This window comes from Phyllopteryx taeniolatus, chromosome 23 (assembly GCF_024500385.1).
Source record: "Phyllopteryx taeniolatus isolate TA_2022b chromosome 23, UOR_Ptae_1.2, whole genome shotgun sequence".
Classification (NCBI taxonomy): Eukaryota; Metazoa; Chordata; class Actinopteri; order Syngnathiformes; family Syngnathidae; genus Phyllopteryx; species Phyllopteryx taeniolatus.
The window spans coordinates 7,032,325-7,049,015 of record NC_084524.1 but is presented as its reverse complement, the minus strand read 5'-3'; the positions used below and the strand labels follow the sequence as shown (position 1 = coordinate 7,049,015).

At 44.3% G+C, this 16,691-nt stretch overlaps 2 protein-coding genes across 6 annotated transcripts in view; both read right to left on the bottom strand.

Moving 5' to 3' along the window:
* Positions 1 to 242: 242 nt before the first annotated feature.
* Positions 243 to 7,942, bottom strand: LOC133472560 (zinc finger protein 892-like). 2 transcript variants are annotated; one of them, XM_061763577.1, is made up of 3 exons: positions 7,492 to 7,942; positions 5,051 to 5,383; positions 243 to 4,821 (listed from the first exon to the last, which is right to left on the bottom strand). In XM_061763577.1, the coding sequence occupies exons 1-3, from the start codon at positions 7,613 to 7,615 to the stop codon at positions 3,809 to 3,811; spliced, it is 1,470 nt and encodes a 489-aa protein (XP_061619561.1). In that variant the 5' UTR covers positions 7,616 to 7,942; the 3' UTR covers positions 243 to 3,808. The 2 variants fall into 2 exon arrangements, with proteins under 2 accessions (XP_061619561.1, XP_061619562.1); XM_061763578.1 differs by having other exon boundaries at positions 5,162 to 5,383.
* Positions 7,943 to 9,726: 1,784 nt separating this feature from the next.
* Positions 9,727 to 16,691, bottom strand: part of LOC133472558 (gastrula zinc finger protein XlCGF57.1-like) — a 13,583-nt gene continuing 6,618 nt past the window's right edge. For 2 of the 4 annotated variants that reach the window (XM_061763570.1, XM_061763569.1), the window contains exon 2: positions 15,249 to 16,691. This exon is cut by the window's right edge and continues 387 nt beyond it. In XM_061763570.1, the coding sequence (XP_061619554.1) occupies positions 15,715 to 16,691 (977 nt within the window). In that variant the 3' untranslated portion in view covers positions 15,249 to 15,714. The other 2 variants (XM_061763571.1, XM_061763573.1) reach the window with 2 other exon arrangements.

Here is a 16,691-nt window from a genome sequence, read left to right as displayed (position 1 = left end):
AGTAAATTATCTTGCAGTTTAGAGTAGAACTCTCCACTTTATACTAGTTACAGGGAGTGGTTTCAATCCCAAAGCTTTGGTTGGAGTTTTACACACATTTGCTGTTTTTATTGCTTAAAAATGCTTCCCAGCGCCTGCTGTACACTTTTTTTTATTTTGACTCATAACTTCACACAGCATGCTTTCTTGTCATGAACGGAACAGCGGATAGGACCCAAAAATGCACGACTCCAAAACAGATGGACAGTTTCCAAAAAGAGAGGTTTAATAGACGGGCATAGGTCGGTACACAGGCAGGCAATCCAAGAGAGGCAACAGTATCCAAAAAACATGAGGCAAAGAGGCAAGGTCGATAATCGGAACAGGGTCAAGCCTTGCATCCCTCCTAACGTCTATGACGTGGAAACAAGGAATGCTGGAACGCGACAACGAACTGGCAACGAGAGGGAATGAGACACGAGGTTAAATACAATAAGTAATTAGGGTGAACGAGGCACAGGTGGTGAAGATGCTCACAGGAGCAGGTGTGTGTGAAAAAGGGAGGGGGCGACAAAACCCGGAACACACACACACGACAGTACCCCCCCCCCTTAACGGCCGACCCCAGACGGCCCTGGGGCCCCTGGATGCGCAACGTGGAAGTCCCGAATGAGCGAATTATCCATGATAAACGCAGACGGTACCCATGAACGTTCCTCAGGCCCATAGCCCTCCCAGTCCACCAGATATTGAAACCCCCTCCCCCTCCGACGAGACGACAACAGCCGCTTCACAGAGAAGACAGGGCCCCCATCCACAAACCGGGGGAGAGGAGGGGGCCTGGAAGGCGGGACCAGAGGAGACTCCCGGGGTGGCTTGAGTAGGCTGACGTGAAAAGCAGGGTGGACCCGCATCGACCTTGGGAGCCTCAGCTTCACGGTGACAGGGTTGATGATTTTTGTGATGGGGAAGGGCCCTACGAACCTGGGAGCGAGCTTCTTGGACTCCACCCGGAGTGGAATATGCTTGGTCGAGAGCCAAACTCGCTGACCCACTTTGTAGTTCGGGGCCGGTGTCCTCCGACGGTCAGCAGCGACCTTGTAGGACCTTCCCTGGCGCAGCAGCATCTGGCAGGCTTGCTCCCAGGTCCTCCTGCAGCATCTCACCAAGGTTAATGCCGCTGGAACTGTGGATTCTGGGGCTATGGCAGGAAACAGAGATGGTTGGTAACCATGCACAACGTGAAAAGGCGATAGACCAGTGGATGCAGAGGGGAGGGAATTGTGGGAGAATTCGACCCAAACCAGTTTCTGAGACCAGGATCGCGGCTCCTGTGAAGCGAGACATCGGAGCCCCGTCTCCAGGTCCTGGTTCAGCCTCTCGGTTTGACCGTTGGTTTCAGGATGAAACCCAGATGACAGACTGACGGTAGCACCTATGAGATTGCAGAACTCCTTCCAAAATTGCGAAATGAATTAGGGACCCCTATCAGACACCACATTCTTTGGGAAACCATGGAACTTAAAAACCTGATTAATCATTAGCTCAGCAGTGTCCTTAGCTGAGGGGAGTTTTGGAAGTGCAATGAAGTGTGCCATCTTAGAGAACCTGTCAACAACTGTAAGAATGGTGGTATTGCCTTTAGAGGCCGGTAATCCTGTCACAAAGTCTACGGAAATGTCTGACCAAGGACGTTGTGGTATTGGCAGGGGTCGCAACTCCCCAGAAGGACGTTGATGAGAGGGCTTGTTAGCAGCACATACCTGGCAAGCATTGACGTAATCGATAACATCCCTCCTAACATTAGGCCACCAAAAGCGCTGTTCGACCACTGATTGCGTCTTGGCAATGCCTGGGTGACATACAGTTCGGTTCGTGTGAGCCCAGTGGATGACTCTTCCCCTTAAGGTCGGAACCACATAAAGCCTGTTCTCAGGGCAATCTTCAGGGCTAGGAGTGTCTTTCAGAGCCCCTTTGACCGCATTTTCAATGTCCCACACAAACGCGGAAAGGAAACATGATTTAGGCAAGATAGTCTTAGGGTCGGACAAAGAATTCTCTTCGGAGAAAATGCGTGACAAAGCATCTGGCTTACCATTTTTAGAACCCGGTCGGTAGGATAACGTAAAATTAAATCTAGTGAAGAACAGAGCCCATCTTGCCTGCCTCGCATTTAATCTTTTAGCAGTCTTGATATATTCAAGGTTCTTGTGATCTGTGTCTGAGTCTGTGCCCCCTCTAGCCAGTGCCTCCACTCCATCAAAGCCACCTTGACTGCCGACAGTTCACGGTCACCAATGTCATAATTTCTCTCAGCTGGGGTCAATTTTTTGGAGAGGAAAGCACAAGGATGTAACTTATCATCCTTGAGAGATTTCTGGGAGAGCACTGCTCCTATTCCGGCATCAGACGCATCGACTTCCACCACAAACTGCTGTTTGAGATCTGGCAAAGTAAGGATGGGAGCGGAGGTAAAGGTCGACTTAAGTTTTTGAAAAGCTGCCTGACAAAGCGGGTTCCATACAAAAGGTTGGTGTGGCGAGGTAAGATCATGCAAAGGAGAGGCTATTGAACTGAAATTTCTAATGAATTTTCTGTAGAAGTTTGCGAACCCTAAGAACCTTTGTACATCTTTGCGTGACGTGGGAGTAGGCCAATTAATAACTGCATCGACTTTGCAAGGGTCCATCTTGACTTCACCTTGAGCCAGGACGAAACCCAGAAAAGAAACGGACGCCTTGTGGAACTCACATTTCTCAGCCTTGACATAGAGTTGATTCTGCAGTAACTGCTGCAAAACAGAGCGGACATGAATAATTTGAGTCTCCTCATCCGGGGAGAATATCAAAATGTCATCTAGATAAACAAAAACATAAACATTCAACATGTCACGCAGGACATCATTGACAAGGTTCTGGAAAACAGCTGGAGCGTTAGTAAGCCCAAAAGGCATTACCAAATATTCATAATGTCCCGTTGGTGTGTTGAATGCTGTTTTCCTTTCATCCCCCTCCCTTATCCTGACTAGATGATATGCATTTCTTAAGTCCAGTTTGGTGAAAATCTGGGCTCCCTCCAGGAACTCAAAGGCGGTGGAGATGAGAGGAAGTAGGTACCTGTTTTTTACCGTGATCTCGTTGAGACCCCGGTAATCGATACAGGGTCTTGTCTTTCTTGTCCACGAAGAAAAATCCTGCTCCCGCAGGGGATGAAGATGGGCGAATGAGCCCGGCTGCCAGTGATTCTTCTACGTACTCCTTCATGGCTTTGTGTTCCGGCCCTGAAAGAGAGAACAACCTCCCTCGTGGGGGTGTGGTTCCAGACAGCAAGTCAACAGCACAGTCATAAGGTCTGTGGGGTGGAAGGGATTTGGCCTTGGACTTGGAAAAAACATCTTTAATATCCTGATAACAGGTGGGCACTTGAGATAAATCAGGATCCCCAGATGGGGTCTGTGGAGTGTCCTTAGAAACATGACCCTGAACATCACGTGGCGGCTTGAAACAGTTCCGGGCGCAATTGCTGCCCCATGACATAACCTGCCCAGAGGACCAGTCAATGTGGGGGTTATGTAATTTCAACCATGGGTTCCCTAAGATAACGTCATGATTCATGGCGTCAAAAACATGAAAACTAATACGTTCCGAGTGAGAATCAGGGAATGTCAATGTGAGTGTTTGGGTGCGGTGAGTGATCTTGCCCATAATTGTTAATTATTAACACGCGCAGGGCGTTAAAAAATATATATGCACAAGAAGAGGATAGATACAATAAAAGCTGGTACACAGAATACAAGAATGTAGATTTTTCTAAGTTAGTAACACAGTAATTACTTTTTAGATGAAACATTTACATTTTCATTAAAAGCTTCTTGATCACTGCTATTCTCACCAGCACACTTGTGTGTCTTAGCCTGATACTTGTATGAGAATCTTTGACCACAAACTGAGCAGGAAAAAGGTTTCTCACCACTGTGTTTTCTTGTGTGTCTTTTTAAGTTTCCCTTTTCAGAGAATCTTCGACCACAAACTGAGCAGCTAAAAGGTTTCTCACCGGTGTGCGTTCTTGTGTGTCTTTGTAAGCTTCCTGTCACAGAGAATCTTTGACCACAAATTGAGCAGGAAAAGGGTTTCTCATTAGTGTGTGTTCTTGTGTGCCTTTTAAAGCTTCCCTTCACAGCGAATCTTAGACCACAAACTGAGCAGGAAAATGGTTTCTCACCAGTGTGTGTTCTTGTGTGTTTTATTAAACTTCCCTTGTCAGAGAATTTTTTACCACAAACTGTGCAGGAAAAAGGCTTCTCACCAGTGTGTGTTCTTGTGTGGATTTTTAAGTGTTCTTTCTGAGTGAATCTTTGACCACATACTGTGCAAGGAAAAGGTTTCTCACCAGTGTGCGTTCTTGTGTGTTGTTTCAAATTGCTCTGATTAGCAAATGGTTTCATACACTGGGAACATTTCCATTGTTTTTCCTCAGTGTGACATGTCATACCACCTTCCGACTGTTCATCATCATCATCAGTGTGAGGAGAGTGTGACGTCACGTCGTCACATTCTGATAGTGGCGTTAGGAGGCTGGCTGCTTGTGGTCCTCCACAGTGGTCGCCATCATCTTCTGTTGTCATGTGTTGACTTGAGCTGCTGCTTGGAAGCTCCACCCCTCTGCTCTCCTCACTTTGACCTTCATCTTCGCTCTTCAAAGGGACACAAGTCAATGGAAACTTGGTGACAACCTCCTCCTCCTCTTCCTGTTTGATGTGGTGGACCTCTTCGTCCTCCACTTCCTCTTTAATGTGAGGGGGCTTTGGCTCCTGCTGTTCAGGACGAAGTTCTTCAGTGATGTCTGCAAGACGCGAGAAGACAAATACACTGTTTGGTAAATATGTTAGCATGTGACTTTAATGTGTATTCTGGTTTAAAGTGATATTTAAGGTTAATAAGAAAGACATGAGTTTGATATACTCGAAATAAATTTGATATCAAGTGTTGTTTCAAATTGCTCTGATTTGCAAATGGTTTCATACACTGGGAACATTTCCATTGTTTTTTCCCAGTGTGACATGTCATACCACCTTCCGACTGTTCATCATCAGTGTGAGGAGAGTGTGACGTCACGTCGTCACAATCTGATAGTGGCGTTAAGAGGCTGTCTGCTTGTGGTCCTCCACAGTGGTCGCCATCACCTTCTGTTGTCATGTGTTGACTTGAGCTACTGCTTGGAAGCTCCACCCCTCTGCTCTCCTCACTTAGACCATCTTCACTCTTCAAAGGGACACAAGTCAATGGAAACTTGGTGACAACCTCCTCTTCCTGTTTGATGTGGTGGACCTCTTCGTCCTCCACTTCCTCTTTAATGTGAGGGGGCTCTGGTTCCTGCCGTTCAGGACGAAGCTCTTCAGCGACATCTGCAAGACGCGAGAAGACAAATACACTGTTTGGTAAATATGTTCTCATGTGACTTTAATGTTGTGTATTCTGGTTTAAAGTGATATTTAAATAAGAAAGACAGATAATAAATTTGATATAATCTGAGCCTCTTAATTCCGGCATCAGAAAAATAGCCCCACAGCATGATGCTGCTGCCACCATGCTTCACAGTAGGGATGGTGTTAGCCAGGTGATGAGAACTGCCTCTTCTTCCCAGATACGACACTTGCAATACAGGCCCAAAAAGTTATATTTTGGTTTAATCAGAACAGAGAATTTTGTTTCTGCAGGTCTGAGAATCCTTAAAATGCCTTTTGGCAAACTCCAGGCCGGCTGCCGTGTGCCTATTTTTGAGACAAAGGTAACACAGTTTTCAACTTGAGAACATTCATCTCAGGGAAGTCCCTCCCTCCATCCGTTCAGTGGCAGTGTTGCTGTCTCCCTAGGTGACTTGACTGCAAGTCATTCTTATGGAATCCAACAGTCTTTGGTCCGACCCTGTTGAAATCCCCGATAAATAGACCATGGCTGTACAAGGTGGACAACCAGCAGCCCCGTCACGAGTAAGTAAAATATCAAGAAATCGCCTTCCTCATCTGTCAGCAAGATACAAAAACCAGCTGATTATTACAGTTTAAATAATAACAGTATCTACCTCTCAAACATCTAGATATATTTATATATAGTCTATGCTCTCAAGGGAGACAGCAACACTGGCCCCTAGCGGGTGGAGGGGGGGGCCGTCCCATGTGTGTATAATCTCAATTTGGCAAAACGTTACATTTGTCTGAAAAATAAATGGCCGTGCCCAGTGATCCACAAACGCACCTCCAACAATTCATAAGCAATACCGAATATTTGTGATGTTACGGTGTGTGCTTCGAGTAATGGAGGGGGCGTGTCCGTAAAGCGCCTATTGAGGCTTGCTTGATTTAGGGGAGGAGCCAGAAGTGATGACGTCTGATGTCTCCCTGCCCGGCTGTACCACGTGACCGATTCGGGAAGAGTCTGCCACGAGATTTGGTCAAACGTTGTTTTGTAATACATAGTCATTCACAAGAGCAAAAAAGATGCAAAAATGAAACGCAGCACATACTGTATGTGGTAAAGATGCAGCTGCCTATGATTACAGACATGACCAGCTGGTGGTTTAATGTGCAATGAAGCATCAAGAAATGAACCATGACTCGAACCAATGGCTGAAGTGTTACAATGCTTCATGTCGCCACCACTACTGAATATTTATAAATGTCATGATAAATGCACACAAATTTAAAAATAAATAAATAAATCGCAGATATATTTGTGGATCTGAAAAACACGTGAATCGCGGATATCTTTGTGGATTTGAAAAACACGTGCACAATAATTTTGAGACGAATCTCTCTCCATACATACATACAAACAGTAAAATATGGTGCTGGTCGTGTGATAATCTGGGGCTGTTTTGATGCTTCAAGACCTGGAAGACTTTGTGTGAACCTTCAATTGTGATGTCTACCAAAAACAATCCTGATGTTTGTGAGCGCAAGCTGAAACAAACTTGGGTGCTGCAGCTGGACAATGATCTAAAACACACCAGCAAGTCCACCACTGAATGGCTGAAGAAAAACTAAATTGATTCCTGTTGCTGCTGCTAAGGGTGGCCCAACCAGTTATTAGGTTTAGCGGGCAATCACTTTTTCACTCAGGGCCATGTAGTTTTGGATTTTTTTTCTCCCCTTATAATAGAAACCTTCATTTAAAAACTGCATTTATGTTTAGTTGTTCAGTCTTTGAATAATAATTAAATGTTTGAGATAATGGTTAACATTTCACTGTGACTAGCATACAAAAAAAATTTAATAAAAAGAAATCAGCAAAGGGACAAACACTTCTCACACCACTTAAATTTTGTATGCTCGTGAAACCTCAATAAATGAACCCTTTCCAAGAACTGGATGGAAATGGTCAACGCTTCATGTGGTTTCATTTGAGCCCTCACGATATGAGTTATTAAGATTTTATTCCAATGCAAACACAGGAGTATGTTTAACAATTGAAAGCACTTAGAAACTAAACAAGGGAGAGTAACAAGAGTTTAAACCTGCTCTGTGTAACACAACACGAGGCTGCATGCGAACAGCGTCCACAAGTTGACGTTGTGGCTCATCCTCCTCTTTCATTCCAGAAAGTTCCTTCTCGTACTTTGCTGTCGTTCTTGCACACATTTTTTTCACACGCCAATCACAACACTTTCACAGGCGATCTCTAATTTGCGACAAACGCGGCTGTTTGTTAGCGGCTAGCGAGCGAAGCTAAGCTAACTAGGCCGAGAAGCGTCAACGTGCACCACGAAGACGAGTTTATCCGGTGTTAAAGAAAAGTTGCGGCCCTGGTTTCGCGTTCTTCTGGTCGAGGTGACTCTTCAATGATTAGGCCGGATGAAAAGTTGAACAATGTATTCTAAACTAGAGTCAAACAATAAGGTTGGTGAAGGTTCAGCGTTGGGCTTTCCCGCACGTGACGGCCGGACGAAAGAGCTGACTTCCGCTCGTTTTGTCGCCAAAGCTGGTTCCTGTCCTGACGTCACGCTGTCGCGGACCAATCCGAGCTTGCCTCTATGTTCGTGTGCGTTCGAAAACTCAGTCAGACGATTGCGTTACTCGCAGAGAAAGAGTGCTTCATTTTCTCTCACTTTACAAATTAACGTGTTGGCTATTGGCAGGGGATACGTCAGTACATCCGCCATATTGGATGTGTCCGTTCTGCTCGTATCGAACGGCACACTCCGACAAGAGCTCCGAGTTCCCGGAGTAAATTTCCAAGCGCACCTTATGTTGATATTTTGTGCGTTTGTTGTGTCGGTGAGACTAAGTGGAATGCAGCTATATGTTTATGAGCTCTGGGTGTGTATATGTAATGATGCGTATCAAACAAAAGTGTATGCAGTGTTGCGTAAGTGTGCAGCCAATCATTTCTTTCACCGGACACGAAGATTTAAATGACGTTTTAGTTCTTGAAAGTCGTGGTGAACGAACTGCATCGAGGTTTCAATCGGTTCACAACTAATTCGTGGGGGAAATTCGGTTCCTCAAGCAAAAGTGCATGAAAGTAGATCTATAGCGGAAGTTGCTGGCAACGAGGGAAGCGCAGGAGGCTGGATTTGATAGTTTGTTGTGATCATTTCAAACTCAGTTTATGTTACAATATACTGGATAAAAACGAGATAAAGAACCTGCAGGTGGAATAAAGACGAAACTCGGCTAATTGGTTGGGAGGCGATTGTTTGCGTTTGCATGACGACACTCACAGATATAGAGATATAGGTAGTTACGACACGCCATTTGGAGATCTGTACCAACGGTGGCGCAAAACTCGGAAGGTCAAAGTCGTCAAAAAACTAAAAGACCAAGGATGCCGGTACATTGTGTCATTTTGATGCATATGGTTGCGTAAAACCAAAACCCCGCACAATTATGACAAGGGAATTGGGAGTCCCTTTCACGTGTAAAAATTTTTTTTTTTCCTTTTTTCAAATGTTGTGTATTGATAGCATACGGTTTGGTGTTGACAAAAAAAGTCACCCTCGTGAATATCGATTAAGAAATGAGCAAATTAGGACTTAATTTCAGTATCATGCATTGGGTTCTATGGCAACAACGACCTTCCCAACATGGCCGCCGGTAGGCACGTTGGTTAGCCAGGCGACTACAGCGCTATCGCGTATCTAGTGTTCATATCTATGGACGAAACTCGTCTCAACCGTAACCACGTAACAACTTCCACGTGTTGCTATAAAAAAAAGTCCTGAATTTGTACCAAACGTGCTGAATCCTCGTCACAGTATGTCAATGACTACTTTACTGGACTAAGACTTCATTCGTTCAGTCTTCGTGTCCAGTTGAAGTCGTCTGGTCTCTGACAATGCATAATTACATTTTCTACCGTTTCCTCTTGTTGATTTTGGTGCTTTGCCATTTTAAGTAACGCACTGTTTAACCCAGTGGTTCCCAACCATTTTTTGTCTTGCGTACCCCCTGAACATTTTTGTCATACCATGAGTACCGCCTCACTCATACGTGTTGGATGATTCTCCAAAAGTACCGAATTTACTGCTTATTGAATGAAAATCATTTTGTTTAATCTCCTTAATTTGAACATTTAAATCTCAGGCCTGTTATAAAATGTAGTTAGTAATGTGTTCCAAGTACCATAATATTAAAGTAATGTAACTTGATTACTTTTAATTAGTCCATTACCAAATGTGCTAAAAAAAAGAAGACCGGCTTCCGTTGGGCAGGAATGAAGAAGACTTCGAGACACTTGGCTTTTGGGCTAATTAGATTTATTTAACAAGCCTTAGCCAGGACAACGAAAAAGCCCCCGAAACTCCTGAATGCCAGTTTATAAAGGTTGAATGATCTGGGAATGGAATTAGCCCCGCCCCTAGGGTTTACCCAGAAGGTGGTCGCTCCCCATGACCATTTTTGGAGTGTTCTGCTGGCCACAAGGCGACACTCTGTGTCCGTGAAACACCCACACCCGCCTGCTGCCGTCTTAACAGACTGGCCTGGTGCCCAAATGGTACCCTTATCTCGTAAGATGCAAATCAGTCCTCTTTGTTGACTCGAACCTCTGCTGTAAACCAAAGACAGGTTATGGTCCGAGAAGAGAAGGGAAACCCTAATAAACATACAAATGGCGAAAGGAATTCCTTTGATGTAGAAATACAAAGATGGTTGGCTTGAATACTGTTCTCAAAACACTTGGTCCTCTCAAAGGAATTCGGACTTCGGTGCTATTTAAATATACTACATATCCCCCTTTAAGGCGGCACGGTGGCCGACTGGTTAGAGCGTCAGCCTCACAGTTCTGAGGTGCGGGGTTCAATCCCCGTCCCCACCTGTGTGGAGTTTGCATGTTCTCCCCGTGCCTGCGTGGGTTTTCTCCGGGCACTCCGGTTTCCTCCCACATCCCAAAAACATGCATTAATTGGAGACTCTAAATTGCCCGTAGGCATGACTGTGAGTGCGAATGGTTGTTAGTTTCTATGTGCCCTGCGATTGGCTGGCAACCAGTTCAGGGTGTACCCCGCCTCCTGCCCGATGACAGCTGGGATAGGCTCCAGCACGCCCGCGACCCTAGTGAGGAGAAGCGGCTCAGAAAATGGATGGATGGATCCCCCTTTAATGAGATCCCCGAACTCATTACAAGACATAGAAGCAGCAACTGACACCTGGCAAGAAACAACAAACCAGCATTAGCCCAAAAAGGTAACCTATTATCTACAAATTGGAAGAATCTACTTGGTCAAGAAAGTCTATCATGCTCCAACACTTCTAATTAAGGTTAACCATTAACTAGGAAAAACAATTATCCTAATAAGGCCGAATTACTCCCTGCGTCCCCTCGTCGGCCCCTGAAGCCACACGTGAGTACCAAACAGCCAAATAAACAAAATCTCCTCCCCACGAACAATAACGACAATGACGCTAGCCAATCCTAAATTTAGGCATTTGCACGTGCAGCCTCGTGGAAGCGCCAAGGTTTCCCGGCTCTCCATCGAAAAATCTCTCTTAAGAGAGACGAGGCATAGAGAGAGAGCCATATCAAGCCTCCAGCAAACCGCCGCAGGGGACCCTGACCCGGATGACAAAACATACACAACAGAATAATACAATCATCGAAATAAATGAACAAAACTGTGGAAGCAAACATATCAAAATACACACAAATGAAAATAGAAAAAAACCATAATGGTGGTCTCCCTCCATATGGTCCACAGTTCGTGACATTGATGAAGAAATTCAGAACCATTCCGCCCAGGGCCCGCTGTCCATAATCACAGTCCATGAACAAGTCTCGGAGTCCAGGTTTATACAAGCGGGACCCCGAACACTCCTGGAAAAACAAAAACATCTGCCAGTATTTTGCAACTAAATCAAACATAATACAACAAATTGTCAAATGGATATCTAACAATACATCATATGGAGGGCAGGCGTGTCCACAGAGCTGGAGCAGACACAGTAGGGGGAGTCGTTTAATACTTAAGTGCCAATACCCCCCTTGCATCGCCTTATAGGCCTCCAAACCAATCTGGACATGACTCCTGTGTGTATCAACGCTGAACATTACTCTTTGAAACAAAATAGCACGAAGGAATCTTTGTCAAGAAAATGACTTAACTTCCAATTAAAAACAATCAACAAAAGTTCACATTGGATATGCATCCCCTAAATCAGTTTGCTGCTTCTTGTGCTTCCATATATCTGCCACTTGAAAAAGTAGAACTTCTGCAGTTGGTGTTCATAGATGTTTTTTGCTTTTTAATTATTTCCCCTCAATCATATCATACTCATTGCGACGCAATGTGATGTCCATATCCCGTAATTGAATGTTCGATTGAACTAGACTGTAAAGAAGCATTGAGAAGTAAATAAAGAAGCATCAAAATTAATTAGCCAATGAGGACGCATTCCTCATAAAACCCACCCACCTGAGACGTTTGTGCCAAAAGTCAGAGAAAAAATCAGAAACTTCAAACTTAAACTGTAAACGGAAAAAAACTGAGACATAAGCGGGAAAAAAAAGAGAGGCAAACGCAAAAGTCTTCATTGCAAGCAAAAAAAAAAAATCAATAATTGGCACGTTTGCGATTTAAAAAGTTTTGTGTGAATCTTTGTTTCATGTTTTCTATTAAAAAAATTTGAGTGAATCTTTTTGGCACAAATCTGATTCCATAGTAGTGGCCCAGAAAAATGTTGCATCGGTCGTGGTTTAGCACTACCATAGAAAATGAATGGGATTTGGAACTCTTCAGAGCTGAAGCTTAAATAAAAACAAATAACAGGCACATCAAAATCTGAATTCATCATTGTTCCATTTCGGTTAGTTAGCAACAGAAAGCTCTGCCATTCTGCATGAAGTCTACTATGCGTTGACAATTGTCTCGTTTACTCTTCGGCTGTGCAGCATTCTTCGCAGAAATGTTTGTTTTGAATTTCACCAATCAGACATTCAAATAACAGTTTCATGAAAAAAACTAATACATCGTTTTGCAAGCGCTCCGATTGGCTGGCGACCAGTTCAGGGTGTACCCGAAGATAGCTGGGATAGGCTCCAACACACTCGTGACCCGCGTGAGGATAAGCGGTAAAGAAAATGGATGGATGGATATTTAACATACAGTTTAATGTAGTACAGCTTTATTTTTTTTGCCATTTTTAGGTTCCTGGCAGACACTTTTTAAATGGTCCTCAACTGAAACATCTTGATTTTTCTATTTGTTTCCTTACGACATATTTGGTGATAATCTTCTTGTAAAACAGAAGACTGCAATGGTGACATTTGTTGTTTGAACTACTTGTGTGTTCATGTTTAGGGACATCTAATCACTGCCAAGGGAGACCATTGCTCTGGACTGTTGACCCCAAGTATGAGAAGTCCTCCACCCTTGCTCTCTCTTCTCCCTGTAGCCTCACTCTTCCCCCACCACCCCTCTCATTCATGCACATATATTCTGTCTTACTTTGGCTAATCTTCATTCCTCTCCTTTCCAGTGCATGCCTCCACCTTTCTAACTGTTCCTCCACCTGCTCACTGCTTTCACTGCAGGTCACCTGCGAACATCATGGTCCACGGGGATTCCAGTCTTACCTCATCTGTCAGCCTATCCATCACCACTGCAAACAGGAAGGGGCTTAGGGGTGATCCATGATGCAGTCCCACCTCCACCTGAAACTAAAGTACATACAAACTAACATACATACGTATATCTCTGCCACACCAGACTTCCGCATGCAGTACCAGTTCTTCTCTCACATGATTCTTTGCTCTGCCTTGTCTTCTTAATCTTCCTCTCCACCACCAGAGTCATCTTACACACCACCATCCTCTTGTCTAGTCACACTCTCCCCTACCACTACCTTACAGTAAGTAACCTCCTTCAGGTTACATCGTCTGCTCATCACTCGATGTGATACTCTTTTCACCTCCAAGACATCCTCAGGTGAGTTAGCTTTAAAATAACCCCTACTCCATTTCTCTTCCCATCTATGCCATAGTAAAATATATTGAACCCTGCTCCTAAACTTCCAGCCTTACTGCCTTTCCACCTGCTCTCCAGGACTTATATCCACCATTCTCCGAATCATCATGTCAACCAACTCCTGAGCTTTTTCTGTCATAGTCCCAACATTCAAAGTCTCCACATTCAGTTCGTGGCTCTGTGCTTTCCTTTTCTCTTTCTGCCCTAAGAACCCGCTTTCCACCTCCTTCGTCTTTGACTCATATTTGTTTGGCAACGTTTTAAGCCGGATGCCCTTCCTGACGCATTTATCCGGGCTTGGGACCGCCTGCAATTTGCACTGGTTTGCCCCCACCCCCCCACCTGCATTGGTCACATACTATAAAGAAGGGGAAGAAAATGAAAAAAATATATACTGCTTAGTTTTTGTGTGAACAGCAACAGATTACATGACATTTTTTTGTATTTTCAATAGATGTTTGAGGCAGAGCAGAACCTTCTTTGCAAAACAAATATTCATCCACTAATGTTGGAAGCATATGTTTGTGAAAAGTAGAAATTCTGGAGGTGTTTAATGTGTATGTCAATGCTTTGTCAGATGAAATGTCCGACTGCAGGGAACCACCTTGCAGGTCGGCAGCCGCACGCGCATCATTGTCAGCTGGACCTGGATGAATACATGTCAAATATGGCTGAGAGTTCCATCCATCCATTTTCTGAGCCGCTTCTCCTCACTAGGGTCGCGGGCGTGCTGGAGCCTATCCCAGCTGTCATCGGGCAGGAGGCGGGGTACACCCTGAACTGGTTGCCAGCCAATTGCAGGGCACATAGTAACAAACAACCATTCGCACTCACAGTCATGCCTACGGGCAATTTAGAGTCTCCAATTAATGCATGTTTTTTGGGATGTGGGAGGAAACCGGAGTGCCCGGAGAAAACCCACGCAGACACGGGGAGAACATGCAAACTCCACACAGGCGGGGCCGGGGATTGAACCCGGGTCCTCAGAACTGTGAGGCTGACGCTCTAACCAGTCGGCCACCGTGCCGCCTGGCTGAGAGTTGATTCTGAAAAATTCATGTGGTTCACCCGCTTCAGCTCATTCCACTTCAATGTCTTTCTCTGTTTGGCTGCATTCTCCACCTGAATTGAAAATATATACATATACAGCACAATGTTTTTGCAGTTCCGTAGCTCCTCGATGAGATTAGACTTTGAACTCCGTAAAAGTAGTTCTGCCTGTGTCGAGCAGAAACCTGTATCTGTATCAGAGTGGACTATAGTGTTGTTTCGTTCGCGAACATTTTGTTCAAAATAACACATCTTTTCAGTAAATGTAATGAACTGAATTAATTTATGAAATGATTTCGTTCTTTGAGCTCTGCTGCTGTTAGCCAGCCCGCTCGGACCGGAAACTGAAGCGTTCGAGCGCGCTGGGACCGGAAATGGAAGCGTTCTGTGAAGTCTCGACGTGTCAATTGAGCTGTTGTGGCAGAGAAGATCCGGTCAATGTATATATTAAAAAAAAAAAACACTGACACTGACAGGCAAATTGCAACACAACAGAAATTATATAAATTGGTCATTCTTTCTCTGCAGCCCAGTAACAAATGCCTCACGGCCTGGTATCGGTCAAATGCAAAAATAATGATTCAGTGTTTGTGAATATTTATTTTTTCTCAAGAATTGACTCGATTTATGACTCGTTCTTAACTCTTGTAATAAACCTTATCTTCGGTTAAATAGAACCCACCGGGCACGTTAGTTGTCACGCTGGCACCACCTTTGACTGCTCTGGTCCGGAGTCAGAGACTGAGAACACGGAGCCAAACTGTAGAGAATATAAACTTTATTAAACACTTTGACTTAACGGTAACTTCGAGGCAGGATAGGGAAATACACAGGTCGACAATTATCACTTCCCCTTGGGAAACCTCTCCTTTCCCACCAATTGGCTGCGATTACTACAGACTCGACTAAAATAGCAAAGATAGTTCCTGTAACTGAAAAATATCGACAATACACAGACAGTAACAGATATAGAACACGTACATGAACTATGTTACAGCATCCTTGTCTTCCAGCTTGCCTCAACAGACACACCCTTCACAGTCTTAGCAAACCCCTTCTTAGGTTGCAAACCCCTTCAGCTGCAGCTGCCGGCTCTTTCCGATAAGAGGCGAAACTTTCATTGATCACTGCTATTCTCACCAACACACTTATGGTTCTTAGCCAGATGCTTATGAGAGAACATTTTAACACAAACTGAGCAGGAAAAGGGTTTCTCTCCAGTGTGTGTTATTTTGTCAAATGTCCCTTTTGAGAGAATCTTTGACCACTAACTAGGCAGGCAAAAGACTTATCACCAGTGTGGGTTCTTATGTGACTTTTTAAGTTCATCTTTAGGGAGAATCTTTGACCACAAACAGAGCAGGCAAAAGGCTTCTCACCAGTATGGGCTCTTGTGTGTCTTTTTAAGTTAATCTTTACGGAGAATCTTTGACCACAAACAGAGCAGGCAAAAGGCTTCTCGCCAGTGTGGGTTCTTGTGTGACAATTTAAGTTCACCTTTTGGGAGAAGCCTTGACCACAAACTGAGCAGGCAAAAGGTTTCTCACCAGTGTGGGTTCTTTTGTGTGATTTTAAGCTTTCCTTTACAGAGAATCTTTGACCACACACTGGGCATGTAAAAGGCTTCTCTCCAGTGTGTGTTCTTGTGTGACGTGTCAAATGTCCTTTTCGAGAGAATCTTTGACCACAAACTGAGCATGCAAAAGGTTTCTCACCAGTGTGGGTTCTTGTGTGTCTTTTTAAGTTCATCTTTAGGGAGAATCTTTGACCACAATCTGAGCAGGCAAAAGGTTTCTCATTAGTGTGTGTTATGATGTGTATTTTTAAGTGGCCCTTCTGAGTGAATCTTTGACCGCAAATTGAGCAGGAAAAAGGTTTCTCACCAGTGTGGGTTCTTGTGTGACTTGTCAAATGTCCCTTTTGAGAGAATCTTTGACTACAAACTGAGCAGGAAAAAGGTTTCTCACCAGTATGTGTTCTTGCGTGACCTGTCAAATGTCCCTTGTAAGAGAATCTTTGGCCACAATCTGAGCAGGAAAATGGTTTCTCACCAGTGTGCGTTCTTGTGTGAATTTTTAAGGTTCCTTTCACAGAAAATCTTTGGCCACAAACTGAGCAGGAAAAAGGTTTTTCTCCAGTGTGTGTTCTCACAGTTTGTTTCAAAATGGCCTTATTCACAATTTTTTTCCCAGACTGAGAACATT

Coding starts and splice junctions, on each gene's coding strand:
- LOC133472560 (XM_061763577.1), bottom strand. CDS start 7,615: ATGTGTGCAAGAACGACAGCAAAGTACGAGAAGGAACTTTCTGGAATG. Junction 5,384..7,491: donor TGTTGTGTTACACAGAGCAG/GTTTAAACTCTT, acceptor CGCGTCTTGCAG/ATGTCGCTGAAGAGCTTCGT. Junction 4,822..5,050: donor TGATGATGAACAGTCGGAAG/GTGGTATGACAT, acceptor CGCGTCTTGCAG/ACATCACTGAAGAACTTCGT.